Source organism: Primulina huaijiensis, chromosome 11 (genome assembly GCF_012295235.1).
Source record: "Primulina huaijiensis isolate GDHJ02 chromosome 11, ASM1229523v2, whole genome shotgun sequence".
Classification (NCBI taxonomy): domain Eukaryota; kingdom Viridiplantae; phylum Streptophyta; class Magnoliopsida; order Lamiales; family Gesneriaceae; genus Primulina; species Primulina huaijiensis.
This window is the reverse complement of record NC_133316.1, coordinates 13,024,862-13,049,436: the sequence shown is the minus strand read 5'-3', so window position 1 is coordinate 13,049,436 and position 24,575 is coordinate 13,024,862. Positions and strand designations below refer to the sequence as shown.

The window sequence follows — 24,575 nt, the reverse complement described above, 5'->3', positions numbered from 1 at the left end:
CATGATGACACGTTTTGAAGGAAGTGATTTAGTTGTGAATAACACGATGACACGATGACATGTAAGGCCCGGACTCAGTGGGCGGGTAATGCCGTCGCTGATGATCCTCGCCGCCGGGTACCGCGGTTACACGTAGATGGATCCATCGACTGACATGATGACATGATAATACGAAAGTCACAGCTAATGAACGGAATTCAAATTAAGATTTTAACACGTATATGATGATATGACGGTACATGCTATTACCATGTTTTGACAGGTCACGGTTACGCATACGATATGATAACATGATGAGACATGTTTTGACACGTTACGATTTTGCACGACACGCTTATGTTCAAGTTTTTAAGTTTCATGAAATGTATGTTGATTATGCTATTTTTCACTGCTGTGTGCTACGTATATGTATTTGTTATTACTGGTACAGGTGTATTGAGTCTTTAGACTCACTAGGCGTGTGTGATGCAGGTGAGCATTTTGATCAGGAGACAGGAGGTGCCGAAGACTGAGTAGGCAGGCGGGGTGTGCAGTGACATGACCCGAGGACCATTATTTTTCCGCATTATGATTTATGAGATTTGAGAGGAAAGAAATATTTTAATACGTTAATGATTTTTAAGATTTTTATACGTTTATGTTCACGTATGATTTTAAATGTTTGGTTATTTTAAAATGCGCTATTTTTACTATCAAATATTTAAGATCATTTTTAAATGTTATATTCTTATGTTTAAATGTTATTTCAAAAATTGCGAAGCTTTTATTAAAAAAAAAAAAAAACATTTCCGCACTTTTAAAACAGTAGACGTTTAAGTTGGTATCAGAGCAAGGGTCTTGTATAGGGTTGTGCCACCGCCAGCTTCTGCAGCTCAGTCTTCAAAGCCTCAAGTCTGTAAGCTTTTATGATTTAAATATTTTAAATGATTTATTTTTATCACCTGCATGATTTCATGATTTACGCTTCATGATGATTTACTGCTTATGTTGTTTTTGCACTGTACGGTCCATTAATTTCAAAACTAGATTAATTGCATGATGGGTTACGTTTTAATTGAACTGTATTCAGATTTGCCTCCCAGACGAGAACTCAGGATGGTCAGAGTGGATGATATTCCTGAGGGTGGCAGGGGGTCCTCCACCACCACCGCCAGGGGACCCAGCTACCCGAGTCCTCGAGGGTATGGCTAGACTTTTGGAGCAGGTACAGCAGGTTCCTAGACAGCAGACTGATATCTTTGAGCAGTTCCGTAGGCTCAACCCGAAGGAGTTCGGGGGTACTACTGATCCATTTGTTGCAGAGGGATGGATTAGGTCGCTGGAGTTGCACTTTGATTATCTGGGGATGAGGGATAGCGACCGGGCCCGGTGCGCCATCTATATGCTGAGGGATGATGCGTCCCTTTGGTGGGAGGGAGCCGCACATGCTGTGGATGTGGCTACTCTTACATGGGCCAGATTCAGGGAGATGTTTTTCGGGAAGTATTTTCCCGCTGACGTCAGGGGCCGCCTGACGAGAGAGTTCATGAGCCTCCGGCAGGGGGAATTATCAGTGGCGGAGTTCATCCGCAAGTTTGACAGGGGCTGCCACTTCGTGCCCACGATAGCAGGGGATGTCGCCCAGAAGCTGAGGCACTTCCTAAACAAGCATGGTTTTGACATTGTTGAGAGTTACTTCTTTTCCAGAAGTCATCTTCAAGTGCACCTTCCCTTGTACCTTGATATCTGAGGTATCATAGTTTCCCATAAATACATTTTCACCATTCTATGATTCCTCCAGAGTTGTAAACATTTCCTTATAGGAGCAAACATGATGAATGGTACCAATATCAATTTACCACTCCCTTGGATTCTAGCAAATCAAATTGTTTTCAGAATTCAATGCGCAAAGGTTCATATTGAAAACCTCTTTAAAAATGTCCTCTAGGAGTTTATCATTTCAGTTCCCTTTGAATATGTTTTACTCAAAAGCCTTGTGACTAGGACCGCCACAGTTGTAGCACTTTCTTGAGAAATTCTTCTTGAATGTGCCTTTCTTGGGTCCCAAATTAGACTGTTTCCCAAACGACCATGTCTTGGTTTTCAAGCTTTGACCATGCCCGACCACATTGTATTTCGCCACAATATGAATGATCACCTTTCTCTCATATCCTGTGTTGAAATGTTCAATTTGAAGCCTAACAACAAGTTCCTCAACGTTCCTCACCTTGCGTTTGTGTTTCATGTAATTCTTGAAATCTTTTCAAGCATGAGACAACTTCTCAATTATAGTTGCGACTTGAAAGGTTTCACTCAGAAAAATTCCCTCGACATGGATCTCATGCAAAATTAATTAAAGATCTTGAACTTGACTACTCATAACAGTTTTGGAGTCCATTATCTAATAGTCCTAAAATAGGCCAACTATGAATTTCTTGGTCCCGACATCCTCAGTCTTATATTCAAGGTCAAGAGTCTTCACCAACTCTTTAGCTATACTTTGGTCACTTTACACATTATACAACGAATCGGCCAAACCATTCTAGATATGATTTCTACACACCAAATCAGAATGGCGAGCATAAAAAATACTTGCACTTTTAACATCTCTGTTGCCATAAGCTAGTTTGGGAGCATTTTCAATCAAGAGCCTTCTAAGTTCAAGGTCGTGAGATAGAATAATATCTTTTGCTGACATTTCCTGAAATTTGAACCATCGAATTTCTCTGGTTTGTCAGCGTGGTTAACCGGAATCGTAGTGGAAAAAGTTGTCACCTTCGGCCCTGGTACAGTCACATCAGGCACTACATTTTTTTCATTCGAAATTTTTGAAACAAATGACATGTGGGTGAAAATCCGAACTATGTTTTAATTTTTTTTGAATCTGCATTGCAACTGAATATACGCAACGAAATCTGAAATATTGGAGATAAATATAAAACAATGAATTGCTAAATGATCATATATTAATCAAAATTCTTATTGTATACACAACACGGACTATATTGAAATATAGAGTAACGTAAACCAAAATATTTAGGCAGCCAAGTGATTCCAAAAGTGGTATATCAGTGGGTGTTTATCATGTGAAAAAAACAAGAGCCTGGAAAATAAATGCAGAGAAGAAACAAAATACGTTCTGAAAATTGTTGCAACAAATTTTAAACAGATATCTGAAAGTGGCATAAATATGAAAGCAGTAAAATGAACTCGACAATAATGAAATAACATGTAAATAATATCCAAAAAGTTTGTTGTGTGATGAGTGAGAATTAGAAGAGTGAGACTCTATTATATAAGCAAAGAATGACTACTCCAATGGTCATATTTTGATCATATGAAAGGACACCCATACAAAGAGGCACCATTAATTTACGGTACTTATCAGACCCATGTAAACAGTCCTTAGAACATCAAAACTCATGTGAAGAGTCCTCTTTCTAGACAGTTTAAAATTCTGATGTAGTTTTTGTGACCAAAACCTGTTCTGTAAATTGATATGCAACATATTTTATAACAATTGTCTAAACATTTCAAAATAATTTTTTTACAAAACGTGGTTACTTGAGGTGACCAACTTTGTCCTGGATCGATCTCCATTCGACGCACCTATATCACACTTGCACATGAGTCAATTAATTTTAGTGCAAATTGAGCCCTGATTTTACACTCACCCTCACATTGTTTGAAATGTATTAAGCTCACAGCAGTCAATATAAATTTATTGGACCATATTACAATTTCCATATTTCCATTCACCCATATAATCAAAGCCAATTCAAAATTCCAACGACATGCAATACATGCATCATGATATATTTTAGTGGTTAATAGAATCATTTATAATTTTCTACAAAATGAAACAATGTACAATTCATTATGTTAAATTTTCTACTAGAACATCATAAGTTGGTTGTTCAATTGTTCAATAATAATAAATCAAAATCATGAAAAGTCTCAAACTTTCTCGCCCATCCAAAACAACAAGATTTTTATTCATTAAAGTTATATATCACTTCGAATTCAAAATATAAAAATGTGACATATATCATGTATCATAACATTCATGTATTATTATACCATATTACAAGGGTTTGTGCAATTTTATTTTATTTTTTCTAGTTTTCACATATTTGGGAAAAAATAAATTAATACCATATTACAAGGGGTTGTGCTATCATCCATGTGCACTGCAACATGACCACAAGATTTCATGTATTTTAATTTTAATTTTTAAAAATATTATACTAACTTCTTGAAATGTTAGTACGACCATGTAGCCAAAACTATACCAGTATCTTTTGTTTTATGTGCTTTACTGTCAATGATTTATACGAATATCACATAACTTATGTGTATAAGATAATTAAGTAATGGGAAAATGTTTCTCAGTTATTGTAACGTCCCAGATTCGACGACTGTCCTCACTGTACCAAGACGAGTCTTTCCAGCGTGCTTATGTTGTAAGGTACAGGAATTTAATTCGCTTAACCTAAGTGCATGCAATCTAGTATTTTTATTTTTAATTATATGTTTAATTTTTTATATGCAATTTATGCATAATTCATGCATGATAGGATTTAATTCCTGAAATTTTAAAAGGTCATGTATTAGGATTTCTAAGTGCATTTCACGCTCGAACGAGGAACGGAGACCGGAGAATTTTCAGGAAAATTATTTTAATTACATGATTAATTTTTATTAATTAAAAATAAGGTGTTTTTAAGTGTATATTTCAAAAATGAAATTTTTCTAGGTATTTTTAACCGTATGATTTTATTTTTATCGGTACGCAAATTTTATCGAATCGAGAGACTTTTTAAGGGTTCGGCTAATACTTTCAAAATCTTTCCAACGCGATATATTTTTCGGGAGTGCGTTTTGTTTTAATGGACCTACTTTTAAGTTTTTGGGCTTAATTAGCTTTTAAATCATTAATTGTTATTTTTCAAACCCATTACCATTATTTATCTATATATTTATTTAGCACCTAAATACCATTAACCCTAAACCTAAAGCGTGTATCAGCCGCCCACCTCCTCCAATTGGCCACCTCCTTCGTGAGTTGCATCAGCAAAGACTTCGGTGCTTCTTTTTCCTCCAAGCTCTAGCTTTCCTACGTCTTGTGTTCCTCGATCGGTTGGTCATTAAAATATTCACCAAGGCACGTTGGTACTTTCATTTTCTCATCACACATGTCAATAGTATGCTGGAATGTATTTATGTGCTTGTAAATGTCTCGATCTATTGCATGCGTGAGGTTTAGACTTTTGTTTTCATGAAAAACACTTGCCTCTTTGATTCTATCTCACGTTTTTCTTGTTTAGTTGCAAAGGGCCGTTGTTTCTTGCTGTTAATGAGGCTGTGTGAAGGAGGTTAGTGTTGTCATTAGTGCTGGAGTCGAGATCTGTTCACAGGGGAGTGAAGGGGCCGATGGTTTGAGAGCTTGGCGTTGGGGTGTTCGGATCCAAGGTGAGGCAGCGTGAAGGCTCGGCTGTGCAAGGGTGTCCTGAGGCCTGGGATAGATCGGAAGGGGTCTGAACCACGGTTGAGGGAGGTTCGAACACAGCTGGGACGAGGCGGAGGGCTGCTGGAACGTTGGGCAGTGGGTAGCGATCGGGTGTGCGCGCGAGGGGGCCAAGGGCTGTGCGAGTTGTGTAGGCTGCGTGGGACTGGTTGAGTGGTTAATATAGGTTCTTTAGAGCCTAGTCTAGGTCCTTGGTATTCTGGTTAAAAGCTGGTTCGTTGGGGTTAAGTGAATGGCGTGAGTTTAAGGGAAGGGGACGCACGAGGTGGGAAAATAGGATAGGACCGAGAGTTTTGGCAATTATGGAAATTCCAGCCGTGGGTTGGAAGGCCTAATGACATTGTTTTAGGAGCCTTTTAGTGTTTTTAAGATATGGTAAAATTTTGGGAATAATTTGGTTAAGTTTCGGTTCGATCCGGGTTAAAACCGGGACTCCGATCCAAGTTTTAAAATGAATCGATTAAGTTTTGAAACGGGCTCGAGTTTACGTCTAGGAACGCTTTTAAAAAATGTTTTGGGATATTTTAAGGAGTTTGGTAAGCTTCGGGTCAATTTTAGAGGTCCAGGGGTGAAACGACAATTTTTGGGTTCCAAGGGCAAAATAGTCATTTTGCACCCGGGGAGAGATTTTGGTCCTGGCAGCACCCTGAGTACAAATTAATGATATTTTAATTGTTTATGCATCACGTTTATGATTTTTACGTTATAATGATAATTATGGTGCATGCTTGGTTTAAAGGAAAAATTACGTATACGCATGCTTTTATTTAAGTGATGAACATGATGACACGTTTTGAAGGAAGTGATTTAGTTGTGAATAACACGATGACACGATGACATGTAAGGCCCGGACTCAGTGGGCGGGTAATGCCGTCGCTGATGATCCTCGCCGCCGGGTACCGCGGTTACACGTAGATGGATCCATCGACTGACATGATGACATGATAATACGAAAGTCACAGCTAATGAACGGAATTCAAATTAAGATTTTAACACGTATATGATGATATGACGGTACATGCTATTACCATGTTTTGACAGGTCACGGTTACGCATACGATATGATAACATGATGAGACATGTTTTGACACGTTACGATTTTGCACGACACGCTTATGTTCAAGTTTTTAAGTTTCATGAAATGTATGTTGATTATGCTATTTTTCACTGCTGTGTGCTACGTATATGTATTTGTTATTACTGGTACAGGTGTATTGAGTCTTTAGACTCACTAGGCGTGTGTGATGCAGGTGAGCATTTTGATCAGGAGACAGGAGGTGCCGAAGACTGAGTAGGCAGGCGGGGTGTGCAGTGACATGACCCGAGGACCATTATTTTTCCGCATTATGATTTATGAGATTTGAGAGGAAAGAAATATTTTAATACGTTAATGATTTTTAAGATTTTTATACGTTTATGTTCACGTATGATTTTAAATGTTTGGTTATTTTAAAATGCGCTATTTTTACTATCAAATATTTAAGATCATTTTTAAATGTTATATTCTTATGTTTAAATGTTATTTCAAAAATTGCGAAGCTTTTATTAAAAAAAAAAAAAAACATTTCCGCACTTTTAAAACAGTAGACGTTTAAGTTGGTATCAGAGCAAGGGTCTTGTATAGGGTTGTGCCACCGCCAGCTTCTGCAGCTCAGTCTTCAAAGCCTCAAGTCTGTAAGCTTTTATGATTTAAATATTTTAAATGATTTATTTTTATCACCTGCATGATTTCATGATTTACGCTTCATGATGATTTACTGCTTATGTTGTTTTTGCACTGTACGGTCCATTAATTTCAAAACTAGATTAATTGCATGATGGGTTACGTTTTAATTGAACTGTATTCAGATTTGCCTCCCAGACGAGAACTCAGGATGGTCAGAGTGGATGATATTCCTGAGGGTGGCAGGGGGTCCTCCACCACCACCGCCAGGGGACCCAGCTACCCGAGTCCTCGAGGGTATGGCTAGACTTTTGGAGCAGGTACAGCAGGTTCCTAGACAGCAGACTGATATCTTTGAGCAGTTCCGTAGGCTCAACCCGAAGGAGTTCGGGGGTACTACTGATCCATTTGTTGCAGAGGGATGGATTAGGTCGCTGGAGTTGCACTTTGATTATCTGGGGATGAGGGATAGCGACCGGGCCCGGTGCGCCATCTATATGCTGAGGGATGATGCGTCCCTTTGGTGGGAGGGAGCCGCACATGCTGTGGATGTGGCTACTCTTACATGGGCCAGATTCAGGGAGATGTTTTTCGGGAAGTATTTCCCCGCTGACGTCAGGGGCCGCCTGACGAGAGAGTTCATGAGCCTCCGGCAGGGGGAATTATCAGTGGCGGAGTTCATCCGCAAGTTTGACAGGGGCTGCCACTTCGTGCCCACGATAGCAGGGGATGTCGCCCAGAAGCTGAGGCACTTCCTAGATGGACTGAGACCTACCCTCCGCCGAGACGTTATGCTGATGAGACCGGCGAGTTATGATGAGGCCACTGCCTGTGCTTTTCAGGCAGAGCAGGCATTGCGAGATATAGATTTTGAGATGAAGCGGAAGCGGCATCAGGCCCAGTCCAGTGCACAACCACAGGAAAAACAGTTTACCGGGCCATCTAGACAGCAGGGACAACAGAAGTCCCAGGGTCAGCACAGGGGGCCAGGACAGCAGAGGCCACCCCAGGCACCAGGGGTTCCTAGGCAGGAGGGAGGCCCGCCTTGCAAGCAGTGCAACAAATATCATTATGGCAAATGCATGTGGGGCACCTACAGATGCTTCGTATGCAAGCAGGAGGGGCACAAGGCTGCAGATTGCCCTCAGAACAAGGGTGCCACTACCGGCAGGGCTTATGTAATGCATGCCGAGGAGGCGGAGGCAGCGCCAGACACGACACTGATTACCGGTAACCATTTTATTTAAGATTTTAATTTCGCATGATTGCGTGGGTTTAATGCTTGTTTGATGATTAAATTATTGGGATCGATAACGTAGAAGAAATTAAGATGCATGCTCTACCTACTTGGAATCAAGAATTTAATTGTTTGATCAAAAAATTTTAGAGACCAAATTGTTATAATGGGTAAATTAAGGATGAAAATGCAAATTTCGAAACTTTAAGGGATTTATTTGCAATTTATGATTTTTCTGAGGTTGAATTTCGAACTTTTGGAGATTTATAATTGGGTTAAGTCAGTGATATTTTGAGGATTTTTAGTTAACTGTCGATAAGAAATTCCTTAAGTTCAACAGTATTAGATTTGAAGGTATGTTTTGTCGCAGGGAGGATATATATTGTAGGTGTAGCCACGCTTGCATTGCTAGACTCAGGGGCTACGCATTCGTTTATATCCGAATCTTTCGTGAAGCGACTAAGGATCGTACCAGTAGCGATGGATTCAGGATTCAAAGTATCGATTCCATCCGGGGATCAGATGTTCACATTTCGGATAGTGAGAGGATTGGAGCTCAGATTGCAGCAGAAGGCAGTACAGGCAGATCTGATTGTACTACCGCTGCCAGAATTTGATATCATACTGGGCATGGACTGGCTCGCTTCTCATGGGGCAGTCATAGATTTTCGACAGAGGTCAGTGTCTGTCAGACCTCCCAGTGGGAAGCCATTTGTATTTGAGGCAACTAAACATCAGCAGTTCCCACACGTCATTTCCTATACGTGTGCGAGGAAGCTTATTAAGAGAGGCTGCCAGGCGTTCTTAGCCAGCATCATATCAGTGGCAGAGCCAGTCACTCAGAGGCTGGAGGATATTGATGTGGTCAATGAGTTCTCCAGTGTGTTCCCTGACGATGTTTCAGGAATTCCACCAGATAGAGAGGTGGAGTTCTCTATTGAGCTCATGCCAGGGACAGTGCCGATATCTAAGGCACCCTACCGATTAGCGCCTGCAGAAATGAAGGAGCTTAAGGAACAGGTTTAGGATCTGCTGGATAAGGGTTTCATCCGCCCTAGTTTTTCTCCTTGGGGCGCACCAGTTCTTTTTGTTAAGAAGAAGGATGGAAACATGCGTCTGTGCATTGACTACCGAGAGCTGAACAGAGTTACAATTTAGAATAAATATCCGTTGCCTAGGATCGAGGACTTGTTTGATCAACTTCAGGGAGCCTCAATATTCTCTAAGATAGATCTTCGATCCGGATATCATCAGCTGAAGGTGAGAGAGTCAGATGTGCATAAGACAACTTTTCGGACGCGTTATGGGCACTATGAGTTCTTGGTGATGCCTTTCGGTTTGACGAACGCGCCAGCGATCTTCATGGATCTCATGAATCGCGTGTTTCAGCCATTCTTGGATCAGTTCGTCATAGTCTTCATTGACGATATACTGATCTATTCGAAGAGCATGGAGGAGCACAGTCATCATCTGAGAACAGTATTGCAGACTCTACAGGATAGACGACTGTATGCCAAGTTCAGCAAATGTGAGTTCTGGCTCGACAGAGTGGCATTCTTGGGGCACATCTTATCTCAGGATGGCATAGAGGTCGACCCGAGCAAAGTAGAGGCAATCAGGGATTGGCCAGTTCCGAAGAGCGTGACAGAGATTCGCAGTTTCGTGGGATTGGCAGGTTATTACAAGAAGTTTATCCAGGGCTTTTCTTCTATTGCGGTACCCATGACCGCTTTGACGAAGAAGAATGCCAAGTTTATTTGGGGACCAGAGTGTCAGGAGAGCTTTGACAGACTGAAGCAGGCCTTGACCACCGCACCCGTACTAGCTATGCCATCAGGGTAGGGAGAGTTTGTGGTCTATACCGATGCATCCCAGCTTGGGTTGGGCGCAGTTCTGATGCAGCAAGACAGAGTGATAGCCTATGCGTCCAGACAGCTGAAGGTCCATGAGAAGAATTACCCGACTCATGACTTAGAGTTAGCAGCAGTGGTATTCGCCCTGAAGATCTGGAGACACTATTTGTATGGGGAGAAGTGCAGGATTTTCACAGATCATAAGAGCCTGAAGTACTTCTTCACACAGAAGGAACTGAACATGCGTCAGAGGAGATGGATCGAGATGGTGAAGGATTTTGATTGTGATATTACCTACCATCCAGGTAAGGCTAATTTAGTTGCGGACGCTCTGAGCAGGAAGCTCGCAGTGTTAGCTCATCTGTCAGTACAGAGACCATTGCAGGCTGAGATTCAGAGATTTGAGCTTGCAGTTTATGCCAGGGGCGAGGCCCCGAATCTTTCTACTCTGACAGTACAGCCGACTCGGAGAGACAGAATCCGAGCAGGGCAGACTTCCGACGAGCAGTTACAGAAGTGGGGACAGAGGGACGAGGCTAAGAGCCAGAGACTGTATACAGTTATGGACGGCATAGTCAGATATAGGGACCGCCTATGGGTTCCTGACAGTGATTCCCTCCGAGCAGATATCTTGAGTGAGGCCCACATCACCCCGTATTCCATCCATCCAGGGAGTACGAAGATGTATAAGGATCTACAGACTCTGTATTGGTGGCCGGGCATGAAGATGGATATTCTGCGGTTTGTCTCCGAATGTTTGACTTGTCAGCAGGTCAAGGCAGAGCATCAGAGACCTGCAGGGAAGCTGAGACCACTCCCTATTCCCGAGTGGAAATGGGAGAACATTACTATGGACTTCGTGACAGGGCTTCCGAGGACTTCTGGGGGATACAATGCCATCTGGGTGATTGTTGATCGGCTCACCAAGTCAGCTCATTTCTTACCGATTAGGAAGACATTCACCATGACTCAGTACGCAGAGCTGTACATCAGAGAGATAGTCAGACTGCATGGGATTCCAGTGTCCATCATGTCGGACCGAGATCCGAGATTCACGTCTGCATTCTAGAAGAGTCTTCATCAAGCGTTGGGTACGAAGCTTCTGTTCAGTACCGCTTTTCATCCTCAGACAGACGGTCAGTCAGAAAGGGTGATTCAGATTCTGGAGGACCTACTCCGAGCATGCATGATCGACTTCCAGGGCAGCTGGGAGCCGAAATTACCTCTTGTGGAGTTCACATACAACAACAATTATCAGAAGTCGATAGGTATGACTCCATACGAGGCACTGTACGGGAGGAAGTGTAGGTCGTCAGTATACTGGGATGAGGTAGGAGAGCGAGCAGAGTTGGGTCCGGATATTGTCAGACAAACAACGGATTTAGTTGCAAGGATTAGAGATCGAATGAAGACTGAACAGAGCCGTCAGAAGAGTTATGCTGATCAGAGGCGACGAGATCTTGAGTTCGCAGTAGGGGATCATGTTTTTGTGAAGGTCGCATCTATGAAGGGTGTGATGAGGTTCGGGAAGAAGGGCAAGCTCAGCCCTAGATTCATCGGACCATTTGAGATCCTAGAGAGAATCGGGACACTCTCATACAGAGTTGCTTTACCCCTGAATCTGGTGGGAGTTCATAATGTGTTCCATGTCTCTATGCTGCGTAAGTACATGTCGAACCCTTCACATGTGCTTAACTATGAGCCACTTCAGCTGACACCGCACTTATCATTCGAGGAGAGGCCGACTCAGATCTTGGACAGGCAGGAGAAGAGACTCCGGAATAAAGTGATCCAAATGGTCAAAGTCAAGTGGCTCAATCATTCCGAGGAGGAGGCCACGTGGGAGACAGAGACCGGGATGAGGAGTCGCTACACGGAGTTATTCGGTACCTTCTAATTTCGAGAACGAAATTTTATTTAAGGGAGGGGGGAGAGTTGTAAAGTCCAAGAATTTAATTCGCGTAACCTAAGTGCATGCAATCTAGTATTTTTATTTTTAATTATATGTTTAATTATTTATATGCAATTTATGCATAATTCATGCATGATTGGATTTAATTCCTGAAATTTTAAAAGGACATGTATTAGGGTTTCTAAGTGCATTTCACGCTCGAACGAGAAACGGAGACCGGAGAATTTTCAGGAAAATTATTTTAATTACATGATTAATTTTTATTAATTAAATAAGGTGTTTTTAAGTGTATATTTCAAAAATGAAAATTTTCTGGGTATTTTTAACCGTAGGATTTTATTTTTATCGGTACACAAATTTTATCGAATCGAGGGATTTTTTAAGGGTTCGGCTAATACTTTCAAAATCTTTCCAACGCGATATATTTTTCGGGAGTGCGTTTTGTTTTAATGGACCTACTTTTAGGTTTTTTTTGCTTAATTAGCTTTTAAATCATTAATTGTTATTTTTAAAACCCATTACCATTATTTATCTATATATTTAGCACCTAAATACCATTAACCCTAAACCTAAAGCGTGTATCAGCCGCCCACCTCCTCCAATTGGCCACCTCCTTCGTGAGTTGCATCAGCAAAGACTTCGGTGCTTCTTTTTCCTCCAAGCTCTAGCTTTCCTACGTCTTGTGTTCCTCGATCGGTTGGTCATTAAAATATTCACCAAGGCACGTTGGTACTTTCATTTTCTCATCACACATGTCAATAGTATGCTGGAATGTATTTATGTGCTTGTAAATGTCTCGATCTATTGCATGCGTGAGGTTTAGACTTTTGTTTTCATGAAAAACACTTGCCTCTTTGATTCTATCTCACGTTTTTCTTGTTTAGTTGCAAAGGGCCGTTGTTTCTTGCTGTTAATGAGGCTGTGTGAAGGAGGTTAGTGCTGTCATTAGTGCTGGAGTCGAGATCTGTTCACAGGGGAGTGAAGGGGCCGATGGTTTGAGAGCTTGGCGTTGGGGTGTTCGGATCCAAGGTGAGGCAGCGTGAAGGCTCGGCTGTGCAAGGGTGTCCTGAGGCCTGGGATAGATCGGAAGGGGTCTGAACCATGGTTAAGGGAGGTTCGAACACAGCTGGGACGAGGCGGAGGGCTGCTGGAACGTTGGGCAGTGGGTAGCGATCGGGTGCGCGCGCGAGGGGGCCAAGGGCTGTGCGAGTTGTGTAGGCTGCATGGGACTGGTTGAGTGGTTAAGATAGGTTCTTTAGAGCCTAGTCTAAGTCCTTGGTATTCTGGTTAAAAGCTGGTGCGTTGGGGTTAAGTGAATGGCGTGAGTTTAAGGGAAGGGGACGCACGAGGTGGGAAAATAGGATAGGACCGAGAGTTTTGGCAAATTCTGGAAATTCCAGCCGTGGGTTGGAAGGCCTAATGACAATGTTTTAGGAGCCTTTTAGTGTTTTTAAGATATGGTAAAATTTTGGGAATAATTTGGTTAAGTTTCGGTTCGATTCGGGTTAAAACCGGGACTCCGATCCAAGTTTTAAAATGAATCGATTAAGTTTTGAAACGGGCTCGAGTTTACGTCTAGGAACGCTTTTAAAAAATGTTTTGGGATATTTTAAGTAGTTTGGTAAGCTTTGGATCAATTTTAGAGGTCCAGGGGTGAAACGAAAATTTTTGGGTTCCAAGGGCAAAATAGTCATTTTGCACCCGTGGAGAGATTTTGGTCCTGACAACACCCTGAGCACAAATTCATGATATTTTAATTGTTTATGCATCACGTTTACGATTTTTACGTTATTATGATAATTATGGTGCATGCTTGGTTTAAAGAAAAAATTACGTATACGCATGCTTTTATTTAAGTGATGACCATGATGACACGTTTTGAAGGAAGTGATTTAGTTGTGACTAACACGATGACAAAATGACACGATGACATGTAAGGCCCGGACTCAGTGGGCGGGTAATGCCGTCGCTGATGACCCTGGCCACCGGGTACCGCGGTTACACGTAGATGGATCCATCGACTGACATGATGACATGATAATACGAAAGTCACAGCTAATGAACGGAATTCAAATTAAGATTTTAACACGTATATGATGATACGATGATACATGCTATTACCATGTTTTGACAGGTCACGGTTACGCATACGATATGATAACATGATGAGACATGTTTTGACACGTTACGATTTTGCTCGACACGCTTATGTTCATGTTTTTAAGTTTCATGAAATGTATGTTGATTATGCTATTTTTCACTGCTGTGTGCTACGTATATGTATTTGTTATTACTGGTACAGGTGTGTTGAGTCTTTAGACTCACTAGGCGTGTGTGATGCAGGTGAGCATTTTGATCAGGAGACAGGAGGTGCCGAAGACTGAGTAGGCAGGCGGAGTGTGCAGTGACATGACCCGAGGACCATTATTTTTCTGCATTATGATTTATGAGATTTGAGAGGAAAGGAATATTTTAATACGTTGATGATTTTTAAGATTTTTATACGTTTATGTTCACGTATGATTTTAAATGTTTGGTTATTTTAAAATGCGCTATTTTTACTATCAAATATTTAAGATCATTTTTAAAAGTTATATTCTTATGTTTAAATGTTATTTCGAAATTTGCGAAGCTTTTATTAAAAAAAAAATATATATTTTCGCACTTTTAAAACAGTAGACGTTTCATATGTCCTCACTCAGACGCACCCTAAAAACTTCCCAAAAGGTCACCCATCCCAGAATTGCCCCAAGTCAAGCACGCTTAACTTTGGAGTTCTTATGTGATGAGCTACCGAAAAGAAGATGGACCTTCGTGATATGAGTAGTACATATCAAATCTTTTAAGCCCTCTTCAACTGTACAGTCCATTACATTGAACAGTCTCGTAATCCCTCTCTTTTCGGTGTAAGATCGGTTCATTAATGTTCCCTCCGCCTAGAAGCTTGCCAGGAGCCGTTCATTGTCCGTGCAACCTCATGGCACCGGCGATCACCCCACGTCCTCTTCGGCCCCGGGCCTCACATGCCCACCAACTTCCGCTTGGTTCGTCCCCGAACCACACCGTAATGGGAGAGGTCGGCTCTGATACCAACTGTAACGCCTCAGATTCGACGACTGTCCTCACTGTACCAAGACGAGTCTTTCCAGCGTGCTTATGTCTTAACTCACACGCACCCTAGGAAACTTCTCAGGAGGTCACCCATCCCAGAATTGCCCCAAGTCAAGCACACTTAACTTTAGAGTTCTTATGTGTTGAGCTACCGAAAAGAAGATGCACCTTCGTGGTATGAGTAGTACATATCAAATCTTTTAAGTCCTCTTCAACTGTACAGTCCATTACATTGAACAGTCTCAGAATCCCTCTCTTTCCAGTGTAAGATCGGTTCATTCATGTTCCCTCCGCCTAAAAGCCTGCCAGGAGCCGCTTATTGTCCGTGCAACCTCATGGCACCGGCGATCACCCCCCGCCCTCTTCGGCACCAGGCCTCACATACTGAAACGTCTGCCTTCCTTTCTCATAAAAAATACTAGAATTTTTTTTTTACACTCGATTTTCGGCCCTTTAAATATGCCACATGAAAATATTTTTATAAAATATTTTACCCTTTTAAAATAAAACATCAACCAACTAGCATTTTAAAAATAAAATAAAATAGTCATAAAAATGAAATGTCAAAAGTTAACCAACCTAAAAAGCAATAAATTTGAAAAGTATAACACATACTAAACCTCTCAAAAATCTCTCAAAAGGACAAATAAATTGTCTTAAAATCTTTAACGTAAATCATGAATCATAAATGCAGAAAAAGTAGAAGCGCTGGTCCTCAGGTTGTGTGCGCCTTCAGTCCAGTCCAATCACCCATCAAGACCTCCCTCAACCTCACCTGCATCCATCACACCTAGGGAGTCTAACGACTCAACACACCATAATCTTTATAACAAATAATACGTATAAAATCGCATGCAACAATGAAAAATAATTGTACTTACAATATCTTTTTCATGAAGATGCATAAACTTTAACATGAACATTTTCGTAAACGTTTTCATGATGTATGAACTTTAAATAAAAACATTTTCATAATGATGTATCATCTTTAAACATAAACATTTTCATGACATGCGAACATAAACCTTAACTTTTTACTTTTCCTCAAAACATAACATAAATCTTTTTATCATGATCATAAACATTTTTCCTTTTCCTTTATTGAATTCAGATCGTCAATTGTGATTTTCCTCAAATCTCAAAAATTCGATGGATCCATCTACATGTAACCACAGTACAGGGCGGCGTGGACATCAGCGACACTCTCACCAATCAACAGAACCTTGGCCTATCCTCTTTCGAATAGAAATACGATTGTCGGGGCTCCCTCTGGGGCCTTTTCCCATAAATGGGCTCCCTCTGGGGCCTTCTCCCCTCACGATATTCTCATTCTTACCTCAAACCTTATGACCTCAAATCCTCAATGGTGTCACGGGAAATACGATTGTCGGGCTCCCACTAGGACCATAACCCTCACGATATCTCCACATAACATCATTATAGTCACAATTACTTCACTTACTTCAACGTTTTACATTTCCATCACTTTAAAAAAATCATGCATAACGTATAATTTTATTTTTGAAACCAAGCATGCAACATGTCTTTTAAATCTCTTCCTTAAATCATGAAAATCTCATAGACATTTAAAAAACATAATTTAATCATGAACATTTCATAAAAATTTAAAAATAATCATTTTAACCTCAAAACATTTAAAATAACATTTTGACATATTAAATCATAAACATATAAAATTCCCTAAACATTTAAAATATCCTTTTAACATATAAAATCTCATAAACGTTTAAAATATCATTTTAACATATAAAATTCCATAAACATCCATAACTATAGAAAATAATCATATTAGCACATAAAACAGCATTCAGGGCACTGCCTGACGTTGACTAATTTCTAGGTATAAAATGACCTTTTTACTCCTGGACGTAAAATTTCCCGTTTTTGACATTTTCTTAATTTCATTGACTCTAACATGTCCCAAATAATTATTTAAGCTTACATGAATTTTTTCATATTTTTATTTGGCTTAAATCGATGACTTTTAATTTAATCTTCAAATGTGACATATTAATGCGTTTTAATTCCGAATTGAACCAAACCTTAATAAAAAATTCCCAAATTAAAAACTTAGACTTTTAATAATTATTTAAGCTTAAATATAATTTTTCATAATTTTATAAAGCTTAAAACTAGGCGTTTTATTTAACTCGCTAACTAGCGTTCCGTGCGGCGGTAAAATCCCGAATAAATCTAAAGCTCGTTATTTTGATCCCAAATTTTAAACATAACATTTTTATTATTTATTCTACCCTTCCAAGTCATGAGCCACCCCCGTGGACCCATGGATTAAATTTTTGTTCTAAAATTCGAAATATTGACCACTAATCAAAACCACCGAGCCATCTCCCAATTTAATCAAGCCGCGCCTGAGCCACCCTGAGCCAAATCCTAGCCAACCCACCTAGGGACCCTACTGACCAAGCCAAACCCAAGCAGCGAAGCCCTTGAACCAAAGGACAGCAGCCTCGCCCCCAAGCCTTCCTCACGTTCCTGCTCCTATATTTTTGTGAAGGTTCTTACCTAGGCTACCACCGAGCCCCGCCCTACCTAACCCTCACTGGACCATCCTAAGGCACCATCTAGACCACCTAGCTTGCCCCCAGACCGAGCCATGGCCCCTGGAACTCTCAGCCACCCTGAACCTGCACGTGAAGACTCCACTCACGCTAGGACTCTCCTAGCCCACCTAGCGCGAGCCCTACACCTCCTAGGACTCTACCTAGGACCTAACCGTGACCCTTTGGACCCAACTACCAGACCTGGTCGAGCCCTCTTGCCCCATGCACCACAACCGAACCTTGCACCTTACAAAACCCAAACAACTTCACGGCCCTCTTCCCCTGTTCCAGCTTTTGTTCTCATTTTTTTTCTTTTGCAACGTTTTTTGTGTGTTTTAGGACTCATTAAAACATGTAAAAACATCCATCAACATATCCTAGTCATGGCAGCCCCTTTAGATCATATTAAACATGAATTTGGAATCAAATAACACAAGTTTAGCACCTATATACACATAGTTACGAAAATAAATTTGTGTGTCATGTTTTCTTTCAAATCATGATCAAATAAATATTATGGTGTGATAGATGTTTGAAAGAAAGAAATATGGCGTGCCTTTGCGTTTTAAACGCACGACGAAGAACGGGACGAGGAGACGAAGAATAAGAAGTTTCCCTTGAAGTTTTCTCGATTTTTCCTTGCTTCCTTCGTGTGGTGTGTGATGATGGGATTTTGGGGAGAGTTTATGAATTTTAAAAGTGTGTGGCCGTGTGGTTTGATGCTAGGTGTAGGGTTTTTGGTGCTTTAATATAATATAAATAGCTAATTAATTTGTTAATTAGGCCTAGACCTATTTAGCCATTAAATTAAGCCCATTAGTCTAATTAAGATTTAAAAAAAATATTAACAAACTTTTTTGTTTAAATAAATTTTTGAATTTATTAGCCGGGTTGCCAAAAAGCTCGTATTTTAGTTGAAAAACCAACACCGATAAAATTTACGTTCTGGCATATAAAATCACCTCAAAACCCCTTATTTTCAAAAAAATATGAAAAACCATCAACCATATTTTAAATAATTAAAAATAGTTATTTAATAAAAATCTTTTACGTTTTTTAGCCCTCGGTCTCCGTTCCTCGATCGCAACTTGAATTTTCCTTAAAAATACTATTTTATGCATGATGATAATAAAAATCATATTTAACATGTAAGCATGTATGTCACATAATCAAGTAGAAATTAAAATCAGTTAATTACTCATTTTCCATTATTTTCTAGATTCGCATGCAGTTGGATTACGTCGTCTTAATTTTGGACCTTACAATTCCTCCCCCCTTAAATAAAATTTCGTCCTCGAAATTAGAATTTACCGAATAGATCAGGATAGCAACTCTTCAAGTCCCTCTCGGTTTCCCAAGTAGCTTCCTCTTCCAAGTGATTCAGCCACTTGACCTTGACCATTGGAATGACTTTGTTTCACAATCTTCTTTCTTACCTTGCTAAGATTTGAACAGGTCTTTCTTCATATGTTATATTTGGAGTTAATTGAAGAGGTTCATAATTTAGTACATGTGATGGGTTCGACATGTACTTCCGCAGCATCGAAATATGGAACACATTATGAACTCCTGCAAGCGCTGGTGGCAATACCACTCTATAAGCTAGTGTCCCAATCCTCTCCAAAATTTCAAACGGACCTATAAATCTTGGGCTTAGCTTCCCCTTTTTGCCAAAGCACATAACACCCTTCATAGGTGCTATTTTCACAAATACATGATCTCCCACTGCAAACTCTAAGTCCCTCCATCGCTTGTCTGCATAACTCTTTTGTCGGCTTTGCGCCATCTTCATTCTATCGCAAATTTTGACTATAAGTTCTGTAGTCTCTTCAATCAAGTCTGGACCAATCTCTCTTCTTTCACCAACTTCGTCCCAATGAATAGGAGATCTACATTTTTTTCCATAAAGTGCCTCAAAAAGAGCCATCCCGATTGATGATTGATAGCTATTATTGTAGGTGAACTCCACTAGAGGTAATTTTGGTTCCCAACTGCCTTGGAAATCAATAATACATGCTCGAAGTAGATCTTCCAAAATTTGTATCACTCTTTCTGACTGTCCATCGGTTTGACGATGAAATGCTGTACTGAATAATAACTTCGTCCCCATCGCTGCAGGTAGACTTTTCCAGAAAGATGACGTGAATCTCGGATCTCTGTCAGAGACAATGGATAGAGGAATCCCATGCATACGAACTATCTCTCGAATATACAAGTCGGCGTACTGAATCATGGTGAAATTCGTCTTGATAGATAGAAAATGCGCTGATTTAGTAAGACGATCAACTATCACACATATAGCATTGAATCCCTTAACTGTCTTTGGCAATCCCACAACAAAGTCCATGGTGACATTTTCCCATTTCCACTCGGGAATAGGGAGTGGCTTCAATTTCCCCGCTGGTCTTTTATGCTCTGCTTTAACTTGTTGGCAAGTCAAGCACTCGGATACAAACTTCAGAATGTCTCTCTTCATGCTTGGCCACCAATATAGCAACTGCAAATCTTTGTATATTTTCGTGGTACCTGGGTGGATGGAGTAAGGTGTGTCATGAGCTTCCTTCATAATAAGATCTCTCAAAGAATCGTCACTAGGAACCCATAACCGATCTCGATAACGAACTATACCATCCACCTCTGAATATAATTTCCGACCCTTGGCTTCATCTCTAGCTCTCCACTTTTGCAACTGTTCATCGGTGGACTGCCTATCACGAATTCTATCTCTCAAGGTCGACTGTACCGATAATGTGGCAAGATTAGGGGCCTCGCCCCTAGCATACACTGTAAGCTCAAACCGCTGTATCTCGGACTGCAACGGTCTTTGGAGTGATAGATGAGTGATAACTGCTGCTTTTCTACTCAGTGCGTCTGCCACTACGTTAGCTTTTCTCGGATGGTAGCTAATGTCACATTCATAATCCTTTACTAACTCAAGCCATCTGCGCTGTCTCATATTCAGCTCCTTTTGGGTGAAGAAGTATTTCACACTTTTATGGTCGATGAATATCTTGCACTTCTCCCCATAGAGGTAGTTTCTCCAAATCTTTAGTACAAAGACTACTGCTGCAAGCTTAAGATCATGAGTAGGGTAGTTTTTCTCGTGAATCTTCAGTTGTCTCGACGCATATGCTATAACTCGGTCATTTTGCATTAGAACTGCGCCCAATCCAAGTTTAGAAGTGTCGGTATACAGAATGTACTCCCCTTGCCCCGAAGGCATAAATAACACTGGTGCTGAAATCAGGGCTTGCTTTAACTTGTCGAAATTGTCTTGACACTCGGATCCCCAAACAAACTTTGCATTCTTCTTTGTCAAAGCGGTCATAGATACTGCTATAGATGAGAACCCCTGAATAAACTTGCGATAATAGCCAGCTAGTCCCAAGAAACTGCGAATCTCAGTAGTACTCTTCGGTACTGGCCACTCTTTCAGTGCCTCAACTTTACTCTGGTCAACTTCCACGCCATCACTTGAAATGATGTGGCCTAAGAACGCCACTCTATCAAGCAAAAACTCGCACTTGCTGAACTTTGCATATAGCTTTCTGTCTTGTAGTACCTGCAGTGCGATCCTCAAGTGACGGCTATGCTCCTCTCTGCTCTTGGAATAGATCAATATGTTGTCAATGAAGACAATAATATACTGATACAGATACGGCTGAAATACGCGATTCATGAAATCCATGAAGATCGCTGGCGCATTGGTCAACCCAAATGGCATGACCATAAACTCATAGTGCCCATATCTCGTGCGACATGCTGTCTTGTGGACATCTGACTCGTTCACTTTCAACTGATGGTACCCAGATCGAAGATCAATCTTAGAAAATATCGATGCTCCTTGCAACTGATCAAATAAATCTTCAATTCTTGGCAGTGGATACTTGTTTTTGATAGTGACCCTATTAAGCTCTCGGTAATCGATGCAAAGACGCATACTAACATCTTTTTTTTTAGAAATAACACCGGTGCGCCCCATGGAGAATAACTAGGGCTAATGAAACCCTTGTCTAGCGATTCTTGGATTTGATCTTTCAATTCTTTCATTTCAGCTGGTGCTAGACGATAAGGCACTTTAGATATAGGAACGGTGCCCGGAATAAGATCAATAGAGAATTCCACTTCACGATCAAGTGGAATACCAGAAACGTCCTCGGGAAAGACGCTAGGAAAATCTCTCACGATATCAACATCTTCTAATTTTTGACTGATAGATTCCTGTGCAGTTGTGACACATGCTAGATAAGCTTGGTATCCACGCTTAATAAGCTTCCTCGCACATAGACAAGAGATATTGTGCGGCATTTGCTTGTTTCTTGCCGCCTTGAAGACAAAAGATTTACCACTAGGTGGCCTAATAGATACCGATCGCTGACGGAAATCAATCGCAGCTCCATTCACTGATAGCCAATCCATCCCAAGTATAATATCGAATTCGGGCATATGAAGCACAATAAGATCTGCCCGAACCGCATCTTTGAATAAACGAAGCTCCAGATTCTTAACAATCTTAGACGTGAGCATTTGATCACCGGATGAGATAGAAACTTTGAAACCCAAACCCATATCTCGAGGAGTAATTTTCAGTCTTTTGATGAAGGTTTCAGATATAAAAGAATGCGTAGCTCCTGAATCTAGCAATGCATAGGTAGCTACACCTTGGATGATGATCCTCCCTGTGGTGAAAGATGTCTTTTAAATCTTTTCGTGTTGCAACTTAAGGATTTTTCTATCATTATTTCCCAAAGTTATACGTAGATTGCGTGTTGAACTTAAACATTTCTTGAAAAATTGCATTTTAGCCCTCTAATTTTTTTTTGAAATTTGCATTTTAGTCCCCAAGAATTCGGATATATGCATTATGACCCTTCTATTTTTCGAAATTTTTCATTTTAGCCCTTGAAGATTTTGAAAATTACATTCATGGCCTTTAAGAATTCGGTAAATGCATTTTGGTCCTTTAACTTTTTGAAAATTACAATTTAAATACCAAAATTTCGAAATTCTCCCAAATCCCCTTTATTATGATTTTCTTTAAATTTTGGCCCTAAACTTTTTATTTGGAATTAAGTCATCCTTTACATAAAATAAGGCACAAAATCAATATCATTTTCCATGGTTTCTAAAATCGTAACTTAAATTCAACTAAGTAGGACATGCAACCTCATTTCCACTAGGTTAGATCTTGTTCCCAAATCAATTCTAATAACCAATTTAACATTTCATGCAATAATAAGCAATATAAAATGCTAAATGACTAGGTTACCCGTAATGAGTGTAGTGTCTGCCTCTTCCTCAGCTTCTTCGGCATTCATAACATAAGCTCGTGTCGTAGTAGCTGCTTTCCTCTTTGGGCAATCGTTAGCTTTGTGTCCATCCTCCTTGCAGTAGAAACTTTTAAATGATCCCCATTCACATTTGCCAAGATGTAGACTGTTGCACACTTTGCATGGTTGCCTCTCGGCAGGCTTTGGTGCTCCAGGATTTTGTGGCTTAGGTGGTGCTGGCTTCTTGACTGGACCTTGGGGCTTTTGAGACCCTTGAGGTCTAGGAGGACCCATATATGGTTTCTTATTCGGCTGATTGTTACTTTGGTGTAGTTGCCTCTTGCGCTGTAGCTCAAAGTCAATGTCCCTCAAAGATTGTTCCGACTGGAAAGCATAAGTAACGGCAGTAGCATAGTCCAAAGGACGCATCATCATAACATTATTCCGTATGGTAGGTCGCAGACCATCCATAAAGTGCCTAAGCTTCTCTTCAGCATCCCTGGCAATAAGGGGTACGAAATGACAACCCCTATCTAACTTCTTGACAAACTCAGCAACAGTCGAGTCTCCCTGACGGAGGCTCATAAACTCTCTCTTCAGCCATCCTCTAACATCAGCAGTAAAATACTTCTCATAGAATATCGTCATGAATTGAGCCCAAGTAAGTGTAGCAAGGTTAACACCCTGCTCAGCTTCTTCCCACCATAAAGTAGCTTCATCCCTAAGCAGATAAGTGGTACACCTCACACGGTCCGCATCTCCCATATCTAAATAGCGAAAGTGTACCTCAAGAGAACGAATCCATCCCTCCACAGCAAAAGGATCGGTAGTGCCATAAAATTCCTTCGGCCCTAGCCTCCGGAACTGATCATATATATCCTGCTGTGGCCTAGGCGCCTGCTGCATCTGCTGTAACTGTTGTTGCAACTGTTGCTGCTGTAACTGCTGCTCGAAGAGACGAGTTATCCCCTCTAATGCACGTGTAGCAGCATCTCCTGGTGGTGGTGGTGGTGGTGCATTTCCTTGATGATTCACAATGTTCTCTGCTTGGTTTCCATTAACGAGGGCACGTCTAGGAGGTATTTTTATCTGAATGTTTTCCAAATTCTAACGTAACCAATATGCATTTAAATCTAAGTTCTCTAATCATGTGACATTTCCTAACTCATTTTAGCAATTTAAGCATGCAAGGAATAAGTACTCAAAGAGCTAATAAACATGTAATGTAAGCATAATATTCATATCGTCATGCAGGTAACAACATATTAAGTCTCATAAAGCATGAAAAACTTACGACTTGAGGCTTGATGACTGATCTTCCCGGCACTGATGGTGGCACAACCCTTTATAGGACCTTTGCTCTGATACCAACTGAAACGTCTGCCTTCTTTTTTCATAAAAATACTAGAAATTTTTTTTTACACTCGATTTTCGGCCTTTT

At 40.6% G+C, this 24,575-nt stretch overlaps 1 protein-coding gene across 1 annotated transcript; it reads left to right on the top strand.

The window, feature by feature from the left end:
- The first annotated feature begins 5,024 nt into the window (after nt 1-5,024).
- On the top strand, nt 5,025-14,766 carry LOC140987556 (uncharacterized). Its single transcript, XM_073456109.1, has 2 exons — nt 5,025-8,399; nt 14,515-14,766. The coding sequence occupies exons 1-2, from the start codon at nt 7,394-7,396 to the stop codon at nt 14,553-14,555; spliced, it is 1,047 nt and encodes a 348-aa protein (XP_073312210.1). The 5' UTR covers nt 5,025-7,393; the 3' UTR covers nt 14,556-14,766.
- The last annotated feature ends 9,809 nt before the right edge of the window (nt 14,767-24,575 follow it).